The 21,923-nt window shown below is 43.9% G+C and overlaps 1 protein-coding gene across 1 annotated transcript in view; it reads left to right on the forward strand.

The window, feature by feature from the left end:
• Positions 1-1,029: 1,029 nt before the first annotated feature.
• Positions 1,030-21,923, forward strand: part of LOC126470693 (heat shock 70 kDa protein 14-like) — a 219,503-nt gene continuing 198,609 nt past the window's right edge. The window contains exons 1-3 of the mRNA XM_050098694.1: positions 1,030-1,220; positions 1,382-1,462; positions 1,608-1,842. Coding sequence (XP_049954651.1) covers positions 1,161-1,220; positions 1,382-1,462; positions 1,608-1,842 — 376 coding nt within the window. The 5' untranslated portion in view covers positions 1,030-1,160. The remainder of the gene's footprint in view (positions 1,221-1,381; positions 1,463-1,607; positions 1,843-21,923) is intronic.

A 21,923-nucleotide genomic window follows, 5' to 3' on the forward strand; every position in this document is an offset into this window, starting at 1 on the left:
AAGGAAGACCTTAAAGAATATGGTACCATTGTCTAGGTGAAAGATACGTATGCATGAGACAATACAAATTTAGGCTGAAGTTCTGTAGAAGCCAAATTATTTTATTGTTGCCAGTGCCACATAAGCTTTCTGTGTATGTGATTCACACACTTTTAACTTTTGCTGCAGAGTTTTAAAGGTGGAAAGAGAATGTAGCAACGCATCAGGAACATTCGTTATGGTCATACAGTGCAGTATTTGTTTCATGCAGTCCCGCACTGCTAGTATGTTCTTACATCCATGTCTCAATTATTAAAGCACGATAAGATGGGTTGGAATGACACTGACGAAATTACATACAAATAGTGTTTAACAACAGAGATCAAGGTACTGCGGTGTTTGCTACGACTTTAAACAGCTTCTACAACACTAATTTATCACCCAGCAGGAGCTGGAAATCTTTCGGATACTAAAGACGAACGCAAAGTAAAATGATCTCGCGTTCGTAATACGCAGGTATCACAACAGTTCACAGGGAAAAATTCACCCATTACAAATGCAAATACTAATTAAGTCTGTCATATATGGAAATATCCGACTTATTTCATTACACATTTCTACATGATCCCACTCTTTTGTTCTCTAATTTTGGTGAGATGATAACAAATAAATAGGCAAAACGATTTTGGCTCATTTATGCACAGCCTTGACTTATCCGCGTTATTACCGACAGACGTTCCTTTACACAATTAATTATACTAAACGAGTTGATGGAAAATTGCGCTCATTGCAATTAACAAATATCAGATTTTTAAGCTACACAGAAAAAACACCATGAAACGCGAAAGATAATATGGATCACAATTTCATTTTTGTTTATTATGAAAATGTTTTCAATTAACAATTCAGTATTGATATTTTTATTTCTTTAATAATGTGCTATTTCGCTAGTGGCATCTGGAAAAATGAAATTCGTGCTAATTACTGAATATTTTCGTATTTCTTATTTTTATGACTGACATATCTCCCCTTCTAACATCCTTGATTACGTCTTTGACAGCAGAATACTTCTTTGAACGCTATGCAGAGGAAAACAAAGACGCGTGAATATTTGTATTTTGGCGGCAGTAGTGTGTTGTTTGCGCATCGTGTACGGTTTGTTGTCGTCGAAGACTAGCAAAATGGCTGGTGTTTTTGGCATTCACGTGGGGAATTCTTCGGCCTGCTTGGCGTATTGTAAGGTTGGTAATGTTTTTCATATTTGTTGTTCACTGAGAACTTCTAATGTGCCAGAAGTGAAGTCATGAACGATTATTCTTCTAGCTCGAATGTATTCGTGAGAAACGTTCTAATAAGATCATATCAATGTAACTTTGACATTGTTTTACGTTTTGTTTCTCAGGATGGGAAAGTTGATATTATAGCCGACGACAGTGGCAACAGAATAATGCCTGCAATAGTCGCGTTTGTAGACGGTGAAGAGGTAAGGAAATTTTGTACTAAGCAGCAGTTTATTTGAATAGTGCCCTCTAAGCTGAAATTGCCTGTTACTTCTTAATTTAGTTGGTTTACCACTGTTCCGTAATTCCGCTTCGTGATCAAAATTTAAGAGATCGAATGTGTTTCAGACTGTTGGACTCCCAGCGAAGGCAGCTCTTGTTAGAAATGCCACATGTACAATCGTTCGCAATAAGAAACTCTTAAATGACAGTATTCCTGACGACGAACTTGAGCATCATATCAAGTCAGTGAAATGTAAAATAGTGACTGAAGGAGGCGTGAAATATGAAATCCGAGATGAAGACAAGATTGCTGTGTATACCCCAGAAGGAGCCATGACGTGCATTTACAGAAAGCTGTTTGGTATGTAGAAATGTTTTTATGCGTATCGCCCTGATCTCATATTCCTACGAGTAGCTAGTATGGTTCATTCCGTGTAATCTCACAGGGGGTGAAAATGTGGCTATTTCAGAATTTAGTCATATTTGGAACATGGATGCCCACATGTCTCAGTAGTAAAACTGCCAAATAGCACTGTTCTAACTCTTACCATTTTTGATAAATTCAGGTTTGAAGATTCATGGGTGGGTACCCAGTCATTAGTCAGGAACTGGTTTCTGTATTCTCAGACACTTGCTATTCAGTAATGAGGTGACCTACAGACATCAAGTATTTTAGTCATGTACTGTGTGAGTCATTAAGTTGATATATTGCATAAAAAGTCGGATACATCTCTGTTTTTTATGAATAACGTTGAGAATTGCTCTTTCTCCGTGATGTGCTTTACATGTGTGATTTTTTACAAATTATAACTTCACAGAGGGAAAAAATGCAGACTTCATCGTACGCACTATAACTCTTTAGTGCTAGCATTAAGTATAAATAACAATGACAAGCTTTTGGCATTGAAATTAGTAGTTCTCACCTTCACTTAAAGATGACTCCATCACAAAAAAGGGCAAATTTGACAAATTTCAAAGTCCTGTGGGGTACATAGACAATTGAATCACAATATGATTTTTTGCTGAAATGTTTATATATCTGTCAGCAATCTTATCTGCAAAGAATACAGGGCATTAATAATAAAAACGTGTATTCCTTGAAAAATTGACCTGTAGGTCAGAACTGTAAACAATTTAGAGCTGAAAACAGTTATGAATCATTTTTCTCAGTGTGTATGTTGTATTTCTCTGTTAAGTGTCTTTCCTGTGTAAAGAATTAAGGGACAATGTGGGTGCACAAATGAGGTGATACATCCATATTCTGTCACTGCAACTTAAAAAGACAAGTTAAATGAAACATAAGAAATGGTGTAAGCAGTAATGAGACACAGTAATAACTTTAAATATGTACTTATATGTACAGATATAAAAATTTTACAAAGAACATTTTGATAAACAAATTCAAATATAAAGAAGGAAACTAACTTTAAAACCCTTCCACTTTGCATATAACTGTTTTCCTCAACATCTTGATGCAGAAGCAAAATGAGTTCACTTAAATGTGAGAGATATTATTTTTTTCCGAAGCACTTGTTGTCATGTTTATACAACTCCTCACTGTGTCTTTGTAATGATGGGAATCTGCCTGACATGTAGCAGCATTGGATAAGGGGACCCAAACAGCATCATTCCAAGCTAGCCATGAAGGGAATTGTAAATCAGCAGTAGGCATGCAGTTAATCTCAACATCTTTAAACTCATGTGATGCCTGGGAAATGGGTCCTGTGTGCCAGATTTTGTTGTATTTGAAAGCCACGTTCTGCCTGACTTGCAACCTTTTCTGCAAACCATTTCATGAGCTCCCATTGCGACACTGCTCCTTTTTTATATGTTGGAAGTCTCTTTATTATAAAGGTGTTAATTGCAGTGAGTAGTAATGTGTGGTGCAATCATATTACTGGAAATGTCATTGCTATACTGTACCTGTGTTCTGAGAAACCTTAATGTTACTTGATCTGTGAAGAAGCAGAGCATATTAGCACCCTGTATTGTCTGGAGTGCCCTGTGAACAATGCAGCCAATTTTCCGATATAAGGAGCTCCTAACTCAGAAATGTAGAATTCAGCTCGTAATGGACAGTTTCAAGTTTTTATTATCTGCTCCACCTTTATTGAGTATTGTCAGAGTAACTTCTACTGTTGGTGTCCTAGAGCACATCGGACTTGGAGAAAGAACAATTAAAGAGAGTCATGGTTTAATTGCTGCTCCAGAATGCAGGAGTGGTCAAAAGATGTTACCTGGAATTGTCAGAGAAGAAGTAGTGATATCTTACGAAAATGATAATATTTCAAGACTTTGTGCAAGGAATTAAAGACTCCTTCCACCATGGTTCATAACAAGAAGATTCACATAAAATTGCATGAAGGTTTCTTGCAATACAAGTACAGCACAGTGACAGTTTCAGAAACCCAATTGAAACAAGCATTTCTAGTCATTGCTACTATCACCTTTCTAATGAAGAGACTTCCAATGAATGCAAATGGGAGCACTGTTGCTATGGAAACTCGTGAAAATGCTTTTTGGGAACGATTGCAAGTTGAGCAGAATGTGGCTTTCAAATTCTACAAAATCTGGTACACAAGACACATTTTCCACCAATCACGTGAATTTAAAGATGTTGAGATTAACTATATGCCCCCTACAGATTCACAATTCCTTTCATGGTCCAGTTGGAATGATGCTGTTTGGCTACCCTTTGCCATTGTGACGTCTAAGGCAGATGTCCTATCATTACAAAGACATGGTGCACAGTTTTATAAACATGACAATAAGTGCTTTGGAGAAAAATCATCTCTCTCACCTTTAAGTGAACTCATTTCATTTTTGCATCAAGATATCAAGGAAAACAGTTATATGCAAGGTATGTGTGTTTTAAAAATGCAGTTTCCATCTTTGTATTTGATTTTTTTATTTTTTTTATGAAATTTTTCTTTGTGGAGGTTTTATATCAGCATATACTGGTATATATTCAAAGTTCTTAACGTCTCTCATTATTGCTTGCTGCTTTTCTTACTTTTCACTGAAGTTTGTTTTTAATTTACAGTAACAGAATAAAAATATATCACCTCATTTGTGCACTAAAGTTATCTATTGTAATTCTTTACACTGAAAAGACAACTAACAGTGAAATAATAATAAAAAATCCCGTGGAGGCCCGGGAAAAGAATAGGCCTCCGGTATGTTCTGCCAGTCGTAAAAGGTGAAGAAAAAGGAATAACCACTAATAGGGCTAACCCCCCTTTTAGTGTGATTAGTTGGTTCAGGACAGAACTAAAGAAGCCTCGGACAAGCGCCGTCATGGTCGGGGATGACGCTTGAACCCTATGCCCGCCCACAATGGTAATGACACTGCTAGCCAACTGGAAAATGATTCAAATCCAAATAGAGGTGCTTTGCAGGATATGCTTCCTGCAACCACCCTAGAAGGAAAACAAAAACAGAGGATGAGATGGTCAGATGAAGTTAATCGACACCTCATGCTCTGTTATTACCAGGCAACAAACCTAGGAACCAACACAACTGGATACAGATCACAAGTATACACAACATTTATAATCAGATGCCCAGAATTAAAATTTTTAACAGAACAACGACTAGCTGATCAGATCGGTGTAATAATAAAAAATAACAGGATACCCCAGTCAGAATTAGAAAACATCAAACAACAAGTACAACAAATACTGGAACAAAATAATGTGCAATCAGAAGAAGAAGAAAATACAGTAATGGACTCAAACATCCCAGAGCAAACAAACAAAGGACAACACGCATCAATTAAACAATCAGAGGAAAACTAAATCTTAAGACAGCCACCAGAACAAGCACAAATAGAACACGAAGTGACACACATGTTAGATATAGAAGAAAAAATTCAGCTGACATATATAGAATACAAATACAGACATTAGACCATTCTTGCATAGACCACCAAATAACCCACAAGTCGAAACAACAATAAAAACTATCAACACAATCATACACAACAAAATAAATGAAAACACAACTATGGAAGAGTTACAACTACTGGTTTATATAGGAGCACTCACTACACTAAATATACACACTAGGCAGAGATCAGAACCAACCAACACACAGAAGAAACCCACAAAACCAGCATGGCAACACAGGCTACAGATCAGAATAGAAAAACTGAGAAAAGACATCGGACAGCTAACACAATTTATAAGAAATGAAATGTCAGAAAAAAAGCGAAAAAGGTTAGGTAAAATCTCACAACAAGAAGCGATAGAGAAATTAGATGAAAAGAAGCAGAAATTACAAGCATTGGCCAAACGACTTAGGAGATACAAAAAAAGTGAAAATAGTAGAAAACAGAACCAAACATTCAACACAAACCAAAAGAAATTTTACCAGACAATAGATAACACACACATTAAAACAGACAATCCACCAAACATAACAGACATGGAACACTTCTGGAGCAACATATGGTCAAACCTGGTACAACATAACAGGCATGCACGGTGGATACAAGCAGAAACAGACACATACAAGATGATACCACAAATGCCTGAAGTGATAATTTTGCAACATGAAGTCACCCAAGCAATTAATTCTACTCACAATTGGAAAGCCCCTGGAAAAGATAAAATAGCAAATTTCTGGCTAAAGAAGTTCACCTCAACACATTCACATCTAACTAAATTATTTAACAGTTATATTGCAGACCCATACACATTCCCTGATACACTTGCACATGGAATAACTTATCTGAAACCTAAAGATCAAGCAGACACAGCAAACCCAGGTAAATATCGCCCCATAACATGCCTACCAACAATATACAAAATATTAATTTCAGTCATTACACAGAAATTAATGACACATACAACACAGAACAAAATTATAAATGAAGAACAAAAAGGCTGTTGCAAAGGAGCACGAGGATGTAAAGAGCAACTGATAATAGATGCAGAGGTGACATATCAAGCTAAAACTAAACAAAGGTCGCTACACTCCGCATACATTGATTACCAAAAAGCCTCTGATAGTGTACCCCAGTCATGGTTACTACAAATATTGGAAATATACAAAGTAGATCCTAAATTGATACAGTTCCTAATCATAGTAATGAAAAATTGGAAAACCACACTTAATATCCAAACAAATTCAAATAATATCACATCACAGCCAATACAGATTAAGTGTGGAATATACCAAGGAGACTCATTAAGTCCTTTCTGGTTCTGCCTTGCTAAATAATACAAATTATGGATGCAATATTACTGGAACATACCCACACAAAATCACACATTTGCTATACATGGATGATCTAAAACTACTGGCAGCAACAAATCAACAACTCAACCAATTACTAAAGATAACAGAAGTATTCAGCAATGATATAAATATGGCTTTTGGAACAGACAAATGTAAGAAAAATAGCATTGTCAAGGGAAAACACACTAAACAAGAAGATTACATATTGGATAACCACAGCAACTGCATAGAAGTGATGGAAAAAACAGATGCCTATAAATATCTAGGATACAGACAAAAATAGGAATAGATAATACAAATATTAAAGAAGAACTAAAAGAACAATATAGACAAAGACTAACAAAAATACTGAAAACAGAATTGACAGCAAGAAACAAGACAAAAGCTATAAATACTTATGCTATACCAATATTTACCTACTCATTTGGAGTAGTGAAATGGAGTAACACAGACCTAGAAGCACTCAATACACTTACACGATCACAATGCCACAAATATAGAATACATCACATACATTCAGCAACTGAAAGATTCACATTAATCAGAAAGGAAGGAGGAAGGGGATTTATCGATATAAAAAACCTACATTATGGACAGGTAGACAATTTAAGAAAATTCTTTCTAGAACGAGCAGAAACTAGCAAAATACACAAAGCGATCACTCGTATAAATACATCGGCTACATCACTGCAATTTCATAACCACTTCTACAACCCTTTAGATCACATAACATCAACAGATACGAAGAAAGTAAATTGGAAAAAGAAAATACTACATGGCAAGCACCCGTATCATCTAACGCAGCCACACATCTATCAAGACACATCCAACACAAGGCTAAGAAAAGCCAATATATACAGTGAGACGGAAGGATTCATGATTGCAATACAGGATCAAACAATAAACACCAGATATTACAGCAAGCATATTATTAAAGATCCCAATACCACAACAAATAAATGCAGACTTTGCAAACAACAAATAGAAACAGTAGATCACATCACAAGCGGATGTAAAATACTAGCAAATACAGAATACCCCAGAAGACATGACAATGTAGCAAAAATAATACATCAACAGCTTGCCTTACAACATAAACTTATAAAACAACATGTTCCCACATACAAGTATGCACCACAAAATGTACTGGAGAATGATGAGTACAAATTATACTGGAACAGAACCATTATAACAGACAAAACAACACATAACAAACCTGACATCATACTCACCACTAAAAGAAGAAATTAACACAACTAATTGAAATATCCATACCCAATACAACAAATATACAAAAGAAAACCGGAGAAAAAATTGAAAAATACATCCAACTGGCTGAGGAAGTCAAGGACATGTGGCACCAGGATAAAGTTGACATTATACCAATTATACTATCAACTACAGGAGTCATACCACACAATATCCACCAGTACATCAATGCAATACAGCTACATCCAGACTTGTATATACAACTACAGAAATCCATAATTATTGATACATGTTCAATTACCCGAAAGTTCCTAAATGCAATATAACATATACCACACAGTTAAAAGGAAGCCACGCTTGATGAAGGTCCGCGTCACTTTCCATTTTTGACCAGACATAACGTCTGAGAAAAGAAAGAAAGAAATAATAACAATAATAATAGTAACAATAATGATAATAATAATTTATTATCATTCAGCTCTTACAGCAATAGACAGTCATAAGCGTACATTTCTATATGAACTACTATATCAATGTAATTTAGTTTACATGAAATAGGTAAAACTAGAAATTATATGTTAGAGAGCAGCATTTTCATTTCCAATACATTTGTCAACTGGGTAAAGAGGTTGTTTACTAGTAGCTTATACAGAAGCGTCTGATTCCACCCGTCTGCTTTGACCCATGACGTCACAAGTATGGCGGAAACGACCATCCACTATGACTCCAATATGGCGCCTATGACTTCATTACGTAAACATAACAAACATGAAAATACATCGAAAAACACACACACACACCTTCCACGAAACACTTAGTCAAACTAATGGGACAAGTGTAGGAAATTGGGGGTTTTTGGGTGGGGACAATTAAATATAAACACACGCCACTAACCCAAACGACAAAAAACACTAAAATGACAAGACCCCACAACTTCCACTACACACAAAATCCACTGGAATCGATCACTTCCCTTGGTCGACAGAAACAACTGCTACCACACTATAAATCTCAGAAATTTCACCACCACCACACCTAATCCTACCACACACACACACACACACACACACACACACACACACACACACACACACACACACACTCTCTAGGAAATCAAAATTGCAATCACACACTTCCCTTGACCTGTTATCTTTACGACACATCCACATATAGCCATCCCTGGTCAGAGACGCCAAAACTTTAGTAAGTCTCATTGCTTCACGACACACTGAACACTTCACGACTTCAGCCAACAGCCCGCATTGCTGAAGAAATTCTATTAGAGACAACGCACTGTCCCCCAGCATCGCAGACAACCAAAAACTGTTGACCTTGTCAGTCATATCCATACCTACCAAAGACATAAGCAAAGAAATTTACCAAAATTTACACATGAACAGAAAAGAAACTACAGTAACGTCAACATAACAAGACCAAAATCATTAATTCATTGAAATATATTCCACTGAAGGCACAGTCACCACTGATACTACACACATGCAATGCTACCACACAAGTGAACCCCATATGCCACATAACACGCTACCCATAAACACACCAACAGAGAGAACCACCGACCGCAACAATACGCCACCTATAAACACGCCACACACACACACTAAACCAAAAACATCACCTAACATACAAATACACCACTGGAGACCACCACCGATCACATCAAAACAACACCTACAAACACGCCATTCTCACAAACTAAACTCCGCGCCGTGGTGACATCACACACCACAACAGCCTTACGTCAAGAGTCAAAGCCGACGGGTGGGATCGAACGCTTCCGTTGACCCGCTTATACAATTTAGCTTTAAAAATATTTATAGGCAATTCTGTAAAATCTACCCTTGGCCTATTAAACATCCTTAATCCAAAGGCTAGGTAGGAGTTACGTGATTTAGATGATGTGTGGTATGGTATGTCTACATGTGTGCTGTTTCTAGTGTCAAAACTATGTACATCAGTTCTCAGTGTGAAATTAGAAATGTTGTTTCTAACATAGAATAAAACATTATAGATGAATAAGTTTACTGTTGTCAGACGTTCCAGTTTAATGAAGAGAAGTTTACAATGTTCTGTTTTATCAGAATCTGTCATTATTCTTATTACTTTCTTCTGCAACAATAAAATGTCATTTGCTTAACAACTGCTACCCCATGAAAAAATTCCGTATGATATGATACATTGGAAGAAAGCAAAATTTTGTGATCTTGCATAGTTATTTGGAACATATCTTTTTAAATTTGTGGTTATGAATATAATAGAGGGAAACATTCCACGTGGGAAAAATATATCTAAAAACACAGATGATGTGACTTTCCAAATGAAAGTGCTGGCAGGTCGATAGACACACAAACATACACATGAAATTAAAGCTTTCACAACGAACTGTTGCCTCATCAGGAAAGAGGGAAGGAGATGGAAAGACGAAAGGATGTAGGTTTTAAGGGAGAGGGTAAGGAGTCATTCAAATCCCGGGAGCGGAAAGACTTACCTTAGGGGGAAAATAGGGGTATACACTCGCGCCCGCGCGCGCACACACACACACACACATCCATCTGCACATACACAGACACAGCAGACATGTCTGTGTATGTGCGGATGGATATGTGTTTGTGTGTGTGCGCGAGTGTATACCCCTTTTTTCCCCCTAAGGTAAGTCTTTCCGCTCCCAGGATTGGAATGACTCCTTACCCTCTCCCTTAAAAGCCACATCCTTTCGTCTTTCCCTCTCCTTCCCTCTTTCCTGATGAGGCAACAGTTTGCTGCGAAAGCTTGAATTTCGTGTGTATGTTTGTGTTTGTTTGTGTGTCTATCGACCTGCCAGCACTTTCGTTCGGTAAGTCACATCATCTGTGTTTTTAGATATAAATTTGTAGTTAAATAAATAACTCTTGAAAAGTCTAGAAAATATATTTTTAATATGTGGATTCCAGGCCAATTTATTGTCAGTAAGAACACCTAAAAGTTTAGTAGTTTTTAATTCATGATGGTTAGGAATCTCTTAGAGGCTAAAATTAAGTACGTGTGTTTTACTTTCATTTAGTAAGAAAACATCGCAGTACCCACATCCTGCGAGGCCTCACTCAGTGAAAACTAACCAATATGCAAAGATGTTTTGTGTTGGCCTTGTAGGTACTGCGATGTTTGCATATGTCTGGTTATGATTAACCAATCATATCCGCTCATCTGGGGATAGATTGAGTCGAAAGTTGATCGAAAGGTAGCGATTTGAAGGGCAAAAGGGAAAAAAGTGCCAAGGCAAGAGCCAAGGGAAAGAAACCTGTGTGATAGTTGGGTCAGATTTTACGAGCAGTAGCAGTTTTCTTGCTGTCTGCAACAGGTCACGCAAGGCTAGATTTTGATTCTAGTGGGTATCTTGCAGGCAGATGCCTTTGATGTTGTGCAGTGGTGTTTCTCGGCGGCTGCAGCTTCTCGGTCAGTGTCAGCATACCAGTAACAGTTAGGTTCATCATCATTTAGTGTCTTGATAGGTTGTATATTGGATTAACAGTGTAGGGCGGTGTTGGCGGTTTCTTTGTGCGTTAGTGTGCGAGCTTGTCAGCTTCCCTGTTGTAGCCTGTTGGTCGGCTATAATAGCAACTGGCATATCCAGTCAATGTTGCTGATGTTGTCATGTGAGAATTTATAAATAAACACGGATTAGTAATAAAAACAATAAAGGGCTGAACACCGATCCTTGTAGCACTCCAGGCCTAACATAAACCAAATTTGACTTCTCGCTATCAATGCACACAACTTGGTGTATGCCCCCCTGCGGGTCCGGGGGTTAGAATAGGCCCGAGGTATTCCTGCCTGTCGTAAGAGGCTACTAAAAGGAGTCCCTCCCCTTCAAGGGGGTAGTTAGCGCCTGTGTCCTGAGACGGATGGTTCCATGACCTATATTTGTGGTCATTATGGTTTTTCACTTCTTCTCGTTTCTTCCTTCCATTGTTGGTTCCTTTCTTTGTTCTTCTCCATCTCACTGTCTTCCTTACTCTTTACCTTGCCTTCTTCTCCTTGCCTTCTTCTCCTTGCCTTCTTCTCCTTGCCTTCTTCTCCTTGCCTTCTTCGGTCTCCGTCTCAGGGTTTGAGACAGTCTGTCCTCTCTCTCCCTCTCTCTCTCTTCTTTTTCCTCTTCTTCCTTCCTCCCTGTGCGCGCCTGAAGGCCGACCCACGCGTTCGCACGCGTAGCTGGTGACGGGGTAACGCGTAATTCCCCGCCCTGGGTAGACAAGTAAGGCACGCACGTACCCCCTGGTAAAGGCCAGGCCCAGGGAGGGGTGATTGCCTGAGCTGATACCTTCTGACCATGCCGATTGGTCCCTCCGTCTGTTTCTCGGGAGGTGTGACCTGAGGTGTAAATATTCACTTAAGGCGGGAGTGCCCTCTGATAGGGTCCCCACAAGGAAGGAGCGTGCCATCGGAGATGCTGGCAATCATGGGGGATTCCTCCGCAATGGATTTCTCTTCTTCTTCTCTCTCGACTTCTGCCCACAAACGGAAACTTGACCAGCCACCAGTGACAAAAGTACTACCGCCTGCCCCACAATTCGTGGTAGTTTCTCGATCTGAGGACGGAAAGAATTTTTCCTCTGTCAACCCTTTCGTTATCCAGAAGGGCGTAGATGCCATAGCCGGATCGGTCAAGTGTTGTACCAGGTTGCGTAATGGTACCTTGTTACTGGAAACTGAGAGCGCGTTTCAGGCACAAAAACTGCTTCGGGCCACACTCCCGTACACGTTCCCTGTCCGGGTGGAGGCTCACCGCACTTTGAATTCGTCTCTTGGTGTTGTATATACTAGATCACTCGACGGATTGACTGACGAGGAGATTCAGTCTTTCCTCGCTGAGCAGGGCGTGACGGCTGTCCGTAGGGTCATGAAAAAGGTCAACAATGACCTTGTACCGACCCGGACACTTTTCTTGACCTTTGATAGTGTTCAGCTGCTGTCGCACATTCAAAGCGGGCTACGAGGTTATTTCTGTTCGCCCCTATGTCCTGACACCTACGCGCTGCTACCAGTGTCAGCATTTTAATCACACTCGCCAGTCTTGTTCCAATGCGACTAAATGTGTCACTTGTGGCAGGGATGTCCATGAGGGTGACTGTCCACCTCCGTCTCCTCGTTGTGTGAACTGTCATGGTGACCATGCAGTGTCCTCCCGCAACTGTCCCATCTACAAGGAAGAACGCTGTATCCAAGAAATTCGGGTCAAAGATAAAGTGTCCACCTCGGCTGCTCGCAAGCTATTTGCTAGTAGGAAGCCCACGCTGCTCCCAGCGGGGAGATACAGTACTGTCCTTGCCTGTCCTCAGACTACCAGGGAGGTGGCGACACAGGCATGCGATCTGACCTTCAGCACCACGGTCGTCCGTTCGGCCAGTGCTAAGATCGCGCGGTCGATGTCTCCTCTTCCTCCCGTCACCCCTCAGACACAAGCACCTTCATCAGCTTCTGCCAAGACGAAGACCCAGAAGTCAGATGCATGGGCCTTCAAGAAGGAACCGTCCCGTGCAGACTTCCTACGTACCTCGAACTCCAAGCCATCGACCAGTACTTCAACTAAACGACCTTCCAAGAAGGCTCATAGGAAGCACAGTTCTCCTTCTCCGCCACGGCACATTTCTTCTCCTGCACCACCCAGCCGATGCCGCCCCAGGCCGTCATCCCTTTTGCTTGGCCGCACCGCTGGTAGCCGAACATCTGGCTGTTCACCTGCAGAGAAAGCTCCCCCTCCCGGCCATCTTAACAAGATGGCCGATGAACCTATAGAACCAATGGACGATGACTGTCCGCCTACTGATAGCGGCGGCAGAGCTCGCTCGAAGCCAGGCCCTCAGCGGCCTTCGAGGTGACCCCTTCTTTCATCTTCCTTTTCTTCTCACTATGGCACTTATTCACTGGAATATTCGCAGCATTCGCTCGAACCAAGAGGACTTAAAGTTGCTGCTCCGCTTGCACTGTCCACTCGTCGTAGCCCTCCAGGAAACGAAGCTACACCCATGCGATCAAATTGCCTTGGCACACTACACCTCTGTGCGTTTTGACCTACACCCTGTGGTAGGTATTCCGGCTCATGGAGGGGTTACGTTGCTGGTCCGGGATGATATTTACTACGATCCCATCACATTGCACACCGGCTTGCAGGCAGTTGCCATCCGAATTACTCTCCCCACTTTTATATTTTCCATTTGTACCGTTTACACTCCATCGTCGTCTGCCGTTACCAGGGCAGACATGATGCAAATTATTGCTCAGTTATCTGCACCATTTTTGTTAACTGGAGACTTCAATGCCCACCATCCCCTTTGGGGCTCTCCAGCATCCTGCCCGAGGGGCTCTCTGTTAGCAGACCTTTTCAACCAGCTCAATCTTGTCTGCCTCAATACTGGCGCCCCTACTTTTCTTTAGGACACATATCACACCTATTCCCATTTAGACCTCTATATGTACTACCCAACTTGCACGCCGGTGTGAGTGGTATGCACTTTCTGATACATATTCGAGCGACCACTTCCCGTGTGTTATCCATCTCCTGCATCATACCCCCTCTCCGTGCTAAACTAGTTGGAACATCTCCAAAGCAGACTGGGGGCTCTTCTCTTCCAGGGCGACCTTTCAGGATCAAACCTTCACAAGCTGCGATAGTCAGGTCGCACACCTCATGGAAGTCATTCTCACTGCTGCTGAATATTCCATCCCTCACACTACTTCTTCTCCACGTCGCGTACCGGTCCCCTGGTGGACCACAGCATGTAGGGACGCTTTACGTGCTTGTCGACGTGCTTTATGCACCTATAAACACCACCCTACAGTGGCGAATTGTATCAATTATAAACGATTACGTGCGCAGTGTCGTCATATTATTAAAGAAAGCCAGCTGGGCTGCTTTCACAAGCACCTTCAACAGTTTTACTCCTTCTTCTGTTGTCTGGGGTAGCCTGCGCCGGCTATCTGGCACTAAGGTCCACTCACCAGTTTTTGGCTTGACGGTCGCGAATGACGTCCTTGAGGCCCCTGAGGATGTCTCCAATGCCTTTGGCCGCTTTTTCGCAGAGGTTTCGAGCTCCGCTCATTACCACCCTGCCTTCCTCCCCCGAAAACAGGCAGAGGAGGCTAAGCCACCTAACTTCCGCTCCTCGAATCGTGTAAGTTATAATGCACTTGCCCGGTCACGATTCTCCACTCCAGGGCCTGATTCTATTCATATTCAGATGCTGAAGAACCTTTCTCCCGCGGGTAAAGGTTTCCTTCTTCATACTTATAATCGCGTCTGGATTGAGGGACATGTTCCTGCATGCTGGCGCGAGTCTATTGTTGTACCGATTCCTAAGCCGGGGAAGGACAAGCACTTGCCCTCCAGTTATCGACCCATCTCGCTTACCAGCTGTGTGTGTAAGGGGATGGAGCGAATGGTTAACTCTCGTTTGGTTTGGATGCTCGAATCTCGACGCCTACTTACCAATGTACAATTTGGATTTCGTAGGCGCCGCTCTGCTGTTGACCATCTGGTTACCTTGTCGACCTTCATTATGAATAACTTCTTGCGGTAGCACCCGACCGCGGCTGTGTTCTTTGATTTGGAGAGGGCTTACGACACCTGTTGGAGGGCGGGCATTCTTCGCACCATTCATGCATGGGGCCTTCGCGGTCGCCTCCCACTTATTATTCGTTCCTTTTTAATGGATCGACAGTTCAGGGTACGTGTGGGTTCTGTCCTGTCAGACACCTTTCGCCAGGAGAATGGGGTGCCACAAGGCTCAGTTTTGAGCGTCGCTCTCTTCGCCATAGCGATCAATCCAATAATGGATTGCCTCCCAGCTGATGTATCAGGCTATCTTTTCGTGGACGATTTTACCATCTATTGCAGCGCGCAGCGTACATGTTTCCTGGAGCGCTGTCTTCAGCGTTCTCTTGACCGTCTTTACTCCTGGAGTGTCGCCAATGGCTTCTGTTTTTCTGCCGAGAAGACGGTCTGTATTAACTTCTGGCGCTACAAAGAATTTCTCCCACCGTCCTTACGACTCGGTCCTGTTGCTCTCCCATTCGTAGAGGCAACAAAATTTTTATGTCTTACATTTGACAGGAAACTTAGCTGGTCTCCACATGTGTCATATTTGGCTGCCCGTTGTACCCGTTCTCTACATGTCCTCCGTGTTCTCAGTGGTATGTCATGGGGAGCGGATCGAACCGTCCTACTTCGCCTATATCGGTCGATCGTCCAGTCCAAGCTGGATTATGGGAGCTTCGTATACTCCTCTGCACGGCCGTCCATTTTACGCCGCCTCAACTCCATACAACATCGGGGTTTACGTCTTGCGATCGGAGCGTTTTGTACTAGTCTTGTCAAGAGTCTTCATGCCAAAGCCGGTGAATTGCCACTCACATACCGGCGCGATATCCTGCTTTGTTGGTATGCCTGTCGGCTACTGTCAAAGCCGGACCACCTGTCTTATCGTTCCTTTTTTGACGACTCTCTCGACCGTCAATACGGGTTGTATGTCTCTGCCCTGCTACCCCCTGGAGTTCGCTTTCGTCGCCTCCTTCAACACCTTGATTTTTCACTCCCTGCAACCTTTAGAGTGGGCGATAGCCACACGCCACCTTGGCTCCAGGCTCAGGTTCGCGTTCACCTTGACCTCAGCTTGCTCCCAAAGGAGGTTACCCCCGGTTCGGTATACCACTCCCGTTTTGTCGAACTTCGTTCGAAGTTCATTAATATGACCTTGATTTATACAGGTGGCTCTAAGACCAATGACGGGGTCGGGTGTTCTTTTATTGTCGGGGCACAAAGTTTCAAATACCGGCTCCATGGCCATTGTTCGGTCTTCACAGCTGAGCTCTTTGCCCTCTACCAGGCTGTTCTTCACATCTGCCGCCACCGACATTCTGCTTATGTCATCTGCTCCGATTCCCTGAGCGCCATCCAGAGCCTAAGTGATCCGTATCCAGTTCACCCTTTCGTGCACCGGATCCAACGCTCTCTTCAGCAGCTGGTGGACGACGGTTCTCTGGTTAGCTTTATGTGGGTTCCTGGCCATGTCGGTATCCCTGGGAACGAAGCTGCAGATGCCGCAGCCAAGGCTGCGGTCCTCCAGCCTCGGACAGCTTCTTGTTGTGTCCCTTCATCAGATTGTAGCAGGGTCATTTGTCGGCGCATTTTATCGCTGTGGCATGCCGATTGGGCTGCACTTACGAACAACAAGCTTCGGCCCCCCAGGGGGTCCACAACTCTTTTGTGGATACGTGCGTAGCGAGCACGGGACCCCGAGCTAATATGGCCCTCCTTCCTTTCCGGGCTGCATACCTTCCTTTTCCACATCCTTCCCTATCCCCCATCTTCGCCCCCCCTCCCCTCACCTCTGGCTCTTTCCATCCCTTTCTCCCCCTCTGGGAGTATGGTTTGTGCCTACATCCGGAGACGGACGTTCGTAAATGTAACGCATTCTTCGCCGTCTCTGCTTGTATATCTTCATCCTTCCTTTGTCCTTCTCTTTTCCTTACCTCTTCTCTTTACCCTTTTCTCCGCTGCGGCGTTTGAGACCTCTCTTCTTTCCTTTCCCTTTCTTTGTTTTTCCCTTTCTCTTTCTTCCTCCCTGTGCGTGTCTGAAGGCCGACCCACGCATTTTTGTGCGTAGCCGGTGACGGGGTAACGCGTAATTCCCCAGCCCGGTTAGACAGGTAGGACACGTACATACCCCCTGGTAACAGCCAGGCCCAGGGAGGGGTGATTACCCGAGCTGATACCTTCCGAAAGTGCCGATTGGTCTCTCCGTCGGTTTGTCGGGAGGTGTGAACAATCACCTAAGGCGGGAGTTCCCTCAGAGAGGGCCCCCACAAGGGAGGAGCGCGCCATTGGAGACGCCGGTAATCATGGGGGATTCTTCTGCAATGGTTTCCTCACCTTCCACTATATCTGCTCACAAGCGTAAGTTCACTGAGTCTCAGCCACAGACAGTTCTTCCATCGTTGCCACAGTTCCTTGTTGTTTCTCGGTCTGATGAAGGTCACGACTTCTCCACGGTCAACCCTTTCATTATTCAGAAAGGTGTCGACGCAATTGCAGGTCCTGTAAAGTCTTGTTCCAGATTACGGAATGGCTCCTTGTTGTTAGAAACAGTCAGTGCCCTCCAGGCACAAAAATTGCTGCGTACTTCACTTCTCCACACCTTCCCTGCCCACGTGGAACCGCACCGTACTTTAAATTCCACGCGTGGAGTCGTTTATACACGCTCCCTCGATGGATTGTCTGACGACGAAATTCAGCACTACCTGTCTGACCAGGGTGTAACGGCTGTTCATAGAGCTATGAAAAGGGTTGACACGAATATCATTCCAACCCGCACTGTCCTCTTGACATTTGAGAAAGTTCAACTCCCATCCAAAATCAAAGCAGGCTATGAGATAATTTCCGTTCGCCCTTACGTCCCAAACCCTACGCGTTGCTATCAATGTCAGCGGTTCAATCACACCAGCCAGTCCTGTTCCAATCCGGCCAAATGTGTTACGTGTGGCAAGGATGCCCATGAGGGTGCTTGTCCATGTCCATCCCCTCGCTGCATCAACTGTATGGGTGACCACGCTGCTTCCTCTCGAGATTGCCCCATTTTTAAAGACGAAAAGCTCATCCAGGAAATCAGAGTGAAGGAAAAGCTGTCAACCTTTGCTGCTCGAAAATTATTCGCCAGTCGACAGCCCACCATGCCTCAGACAGGAAAATACAGCACTGTCCTTGTTTATCCGCAGCCAACAAAGGAGGCGGCCACGCGGACTTGTGACCTCACCTTTAGTGCCACGGTCGTCAGATCGGCCAGCGCAAAGATCGCCCGTTCAACCTCACCACTTTCGCCTGCCCACTCTATGGCTCACCCTTCATCGGGTTCTGCTAAATCTCGAGCCCAAAAGTCAGACACCGAGACTTTGAAAAAAGAGCATACTCGTGAAGATTTTTTACGTACCCTAACTTCACAACCATCGGTTCCTCCTTCATCTAAACATCATATTTCCAAGAAGGCTAATAAGAAACCCAGTTCATCTCCTTCTCCGCCAAGGCGTGTCTCATCTACAGCACCACCTGGCGGAAATCGCCCTCGGCCGTCTTCTGTGTCGCCGAGGCGCACTGGTGGCGACCGATCAACCGGCCGATCGCTGGTGGCAGGAGCTGCTCCTGAACAACCTATGGATCAGGATCTTCTGCCTTCGGCTGAATGCCATTCCATGCTGTCGGTCGCAAGCTCTGAGCAGTCGTTGAGTTGACGGCAACCTTGGTCACATTCCTCCATTTTCTGTTCACCCTATGTCCATTATCCACTGGAATATCCGCAGCATTCGAGCCAATCGGGATGAATTGTTGATCCTCTTACGATCCTACTCGCCGGTCATCTTCTGTCTTCAGGAAACAAAGCTGCGTCCCCATGACCGCTTTGTTCTCCCCCATTTTTCAGTCCGTCCGATTTGATCTCCCCTCTGTTGAAGGCACTCCAGCCCATGGAGGACTCCTGATTCTTCTCCGTGATACTCTCCATTATCACCCAATCCACTTAAACACTTCCTTCCAAGCTGTCGCTGTCCGTCTTTCCCTTTCTGGATATACCTTTTCTCTTTGTACTGTATACATTCCATCATCCACACCAATGGCACGAGCTGATCTCCTTCATCTTCTTGGTCAGCTTCCACCCCCCTATTTGCTGGTTGGGGACTTCAATGCCCACCACCCGCTTTAGGGATCTCCACATCCTTGTCCACGTGGCTCACTATTGCTAGACGTCTTCCACCAAGCGGATCTAGTTTGCCCCAACACTGGGGTCCCTACATTTTTGTCTGCCTCTACGACAAATTTCTCTCATTTGGACCTTTCGGTCGGTACTGTTCCGCTAGCTCGGCGCTTCGAATGGTTCGCCCTTGATGATACACACTCGAGTGAACACTTTCCATGTGTCCTTAGACTGTAGCCCCAACTGCCCTATATGCGCCCGCGACGCTGGAAGTTTGCCCAAGCCGATTGGACACTTTTTTCGTCTCTAGCGGCATTCGATGACCGTCACTTTCCTAGCGTCGGCGATGAGGTCTCACATATTACCGACGTTATTCTTACAGCTGCGGAACGTTCAATACCACGCACCTCCGAATTGCCCCGGCGCCCCCCAGTTCCTTGGTGGAACGAGGCATGCCGTGACGTAATACGTGAGCGGCGACGTGCTCTTCGCGTTTTCCGCCACCATCCTACTTTGGCCAACTGTATCCGCTATAAGCAGTTCCGTGCGCGATGCCGTTGCGTCATCCGCGATAGCAAGAAGGCAAGCTGGAAATTCTTTATTAGCTCATTTAACACCTTCACTCCCTCCTCTGGAAGTTTGGAGTCGGATTCGACGGTTATCAGGCGCGCCTAGTTTCTCCCCGGTCTCTAGGCTCACTGTCGCGTGTGATACGTTAGTGGACGCCGTCGCAATTTCTAACTCCTTGGGTAAACACTTTGCTGAGATTTCGAGCTCTTCAAATTAGCCACCAGCGTTTCTCCCGAAGAAACATGCAGCGGAAGTGCAACCTCTTGCTTTCTTCTCTCAAAGTCGCGAGAGCTATAATACTGTTTTCTCCATGTGGGAACTCCAACATGCACTCTCTTCTTCTCGCTCCTCCGCCCCAGGACCGGATGGTATCCACATCCAAATGTTCCTGCATTTATCAACCCATAGTCTGCGTTACCTCCTTCGCCTTTATAATCGAATTTGGACTGACAGTACTTTTCCCAGACGATGGCGGGAAGCTATCGTCGTTCCTGTTCCGAAACCTGGAAAGGACAAACATCTCCCCTCTAGCTATCGCCCCATTTCTCTCGCGAGTAGTGTGTGTAAGGTTTTGGAGCGTATGGTGAATTGCCCTTTAGCTTGGTGGCTGGAGTCCCGCAGTCTTTTAACACCTGCCCAATGCGGTTTCCGAAAGCATCGTTCTGCAGTTGACCATCTTGTTTCTCTCTCCACTTATATCATGAACAATTTTCTCCAGGAACGCCAAACAGTACCAATATTTTTTGATCTGGAGAGAGCATACGATACCTGTTGGAGGACAGGCATCCTCTGCACACTGTTCTCTTGGGGCTTTCGAGGTCGGCTGCCCCTTTTTCTTCGCGAATTTATGACAGAGCGCACATTTAGAGTGCGGGTGAACACTACTCTCTCCCGTACTTTCTCCCAAGAAAACGGGGTACCCTAGGGCTCCGTGCTAAGTGTTGTACTGTTTGCTATTGCCATAAATCCAATTATTGATTGTCTCCTTCCTGATGTCTCGGGCTCCCTCTTTGTGGACGATTTTGCAATCTTCTACAGCTCTCAACGGACCAGCCTTCTTGAACGACGTCTTCAAGGATGTCTCGATTGCCTCTACTCTTAGAGCACCGAAACCGGCTTCCGTTTTTCTCCCAGTAAGACCATTTGTGTTAATTTTTGGCGACGTAAGGAGTTTCTTCCACCCTCCTTACATCTAAGGCATGTCAACCTTCCATTTTCGGACGTCGCTAAATTCTTGGGTCTTATGTTTGACAGAAAACTGTGCTGGTCCTCCCACGTTTCCTATCTTTCGGCTCGCTGTCTGCGATCGCTCAACACCCTCCGTGTCCTGAATGGTATGTCCTGGGGAGCAGACCGAGTGGTCCTTCACCGCGTCTATTGCGCCTTAGTGCGCTCGAAATTGGACTATGGAATCATAGTTTACTCCTCTGCTCGGCCGTCTATTCTTCGTTGTCTCGACTCTATCCACCACCGAGGATTACGTTTAGTGTCTGGAGGTTTTTACACCAGCCCTGTTGAAAGCCTTTATGCTGAGACTGCTGAACCTCCACTGTCCAATCGGCGAGCAGTCCTTCTGAGTCATTATGCTAGCCATCTGTCTTCCATGCCTGCTAATCCAGCCCATGACATTTTTTTCGACACCTCCTTTGATGTAGGGTATGCAGGCCGCCCCTCCTCCCTACTACCACCG

The sequence above is a fragment of the Schistocerca serialis genome, chromosome 3 (genome assembly GCF_023864345.2).
Source record: "Schistocerca serialis cubense isolate TAMUIC-IGC-003099 chromosome 3, iqSchSeri2.2, whole genome shotgun sequence".
Classification (NCBI taxonomy): domain Eukaryota; kingdom Metazoa; phylum Arthropoda; class Insecta; order Orthoptera; family Acrididae; genus Schistocerca; species Schistocerca serialis.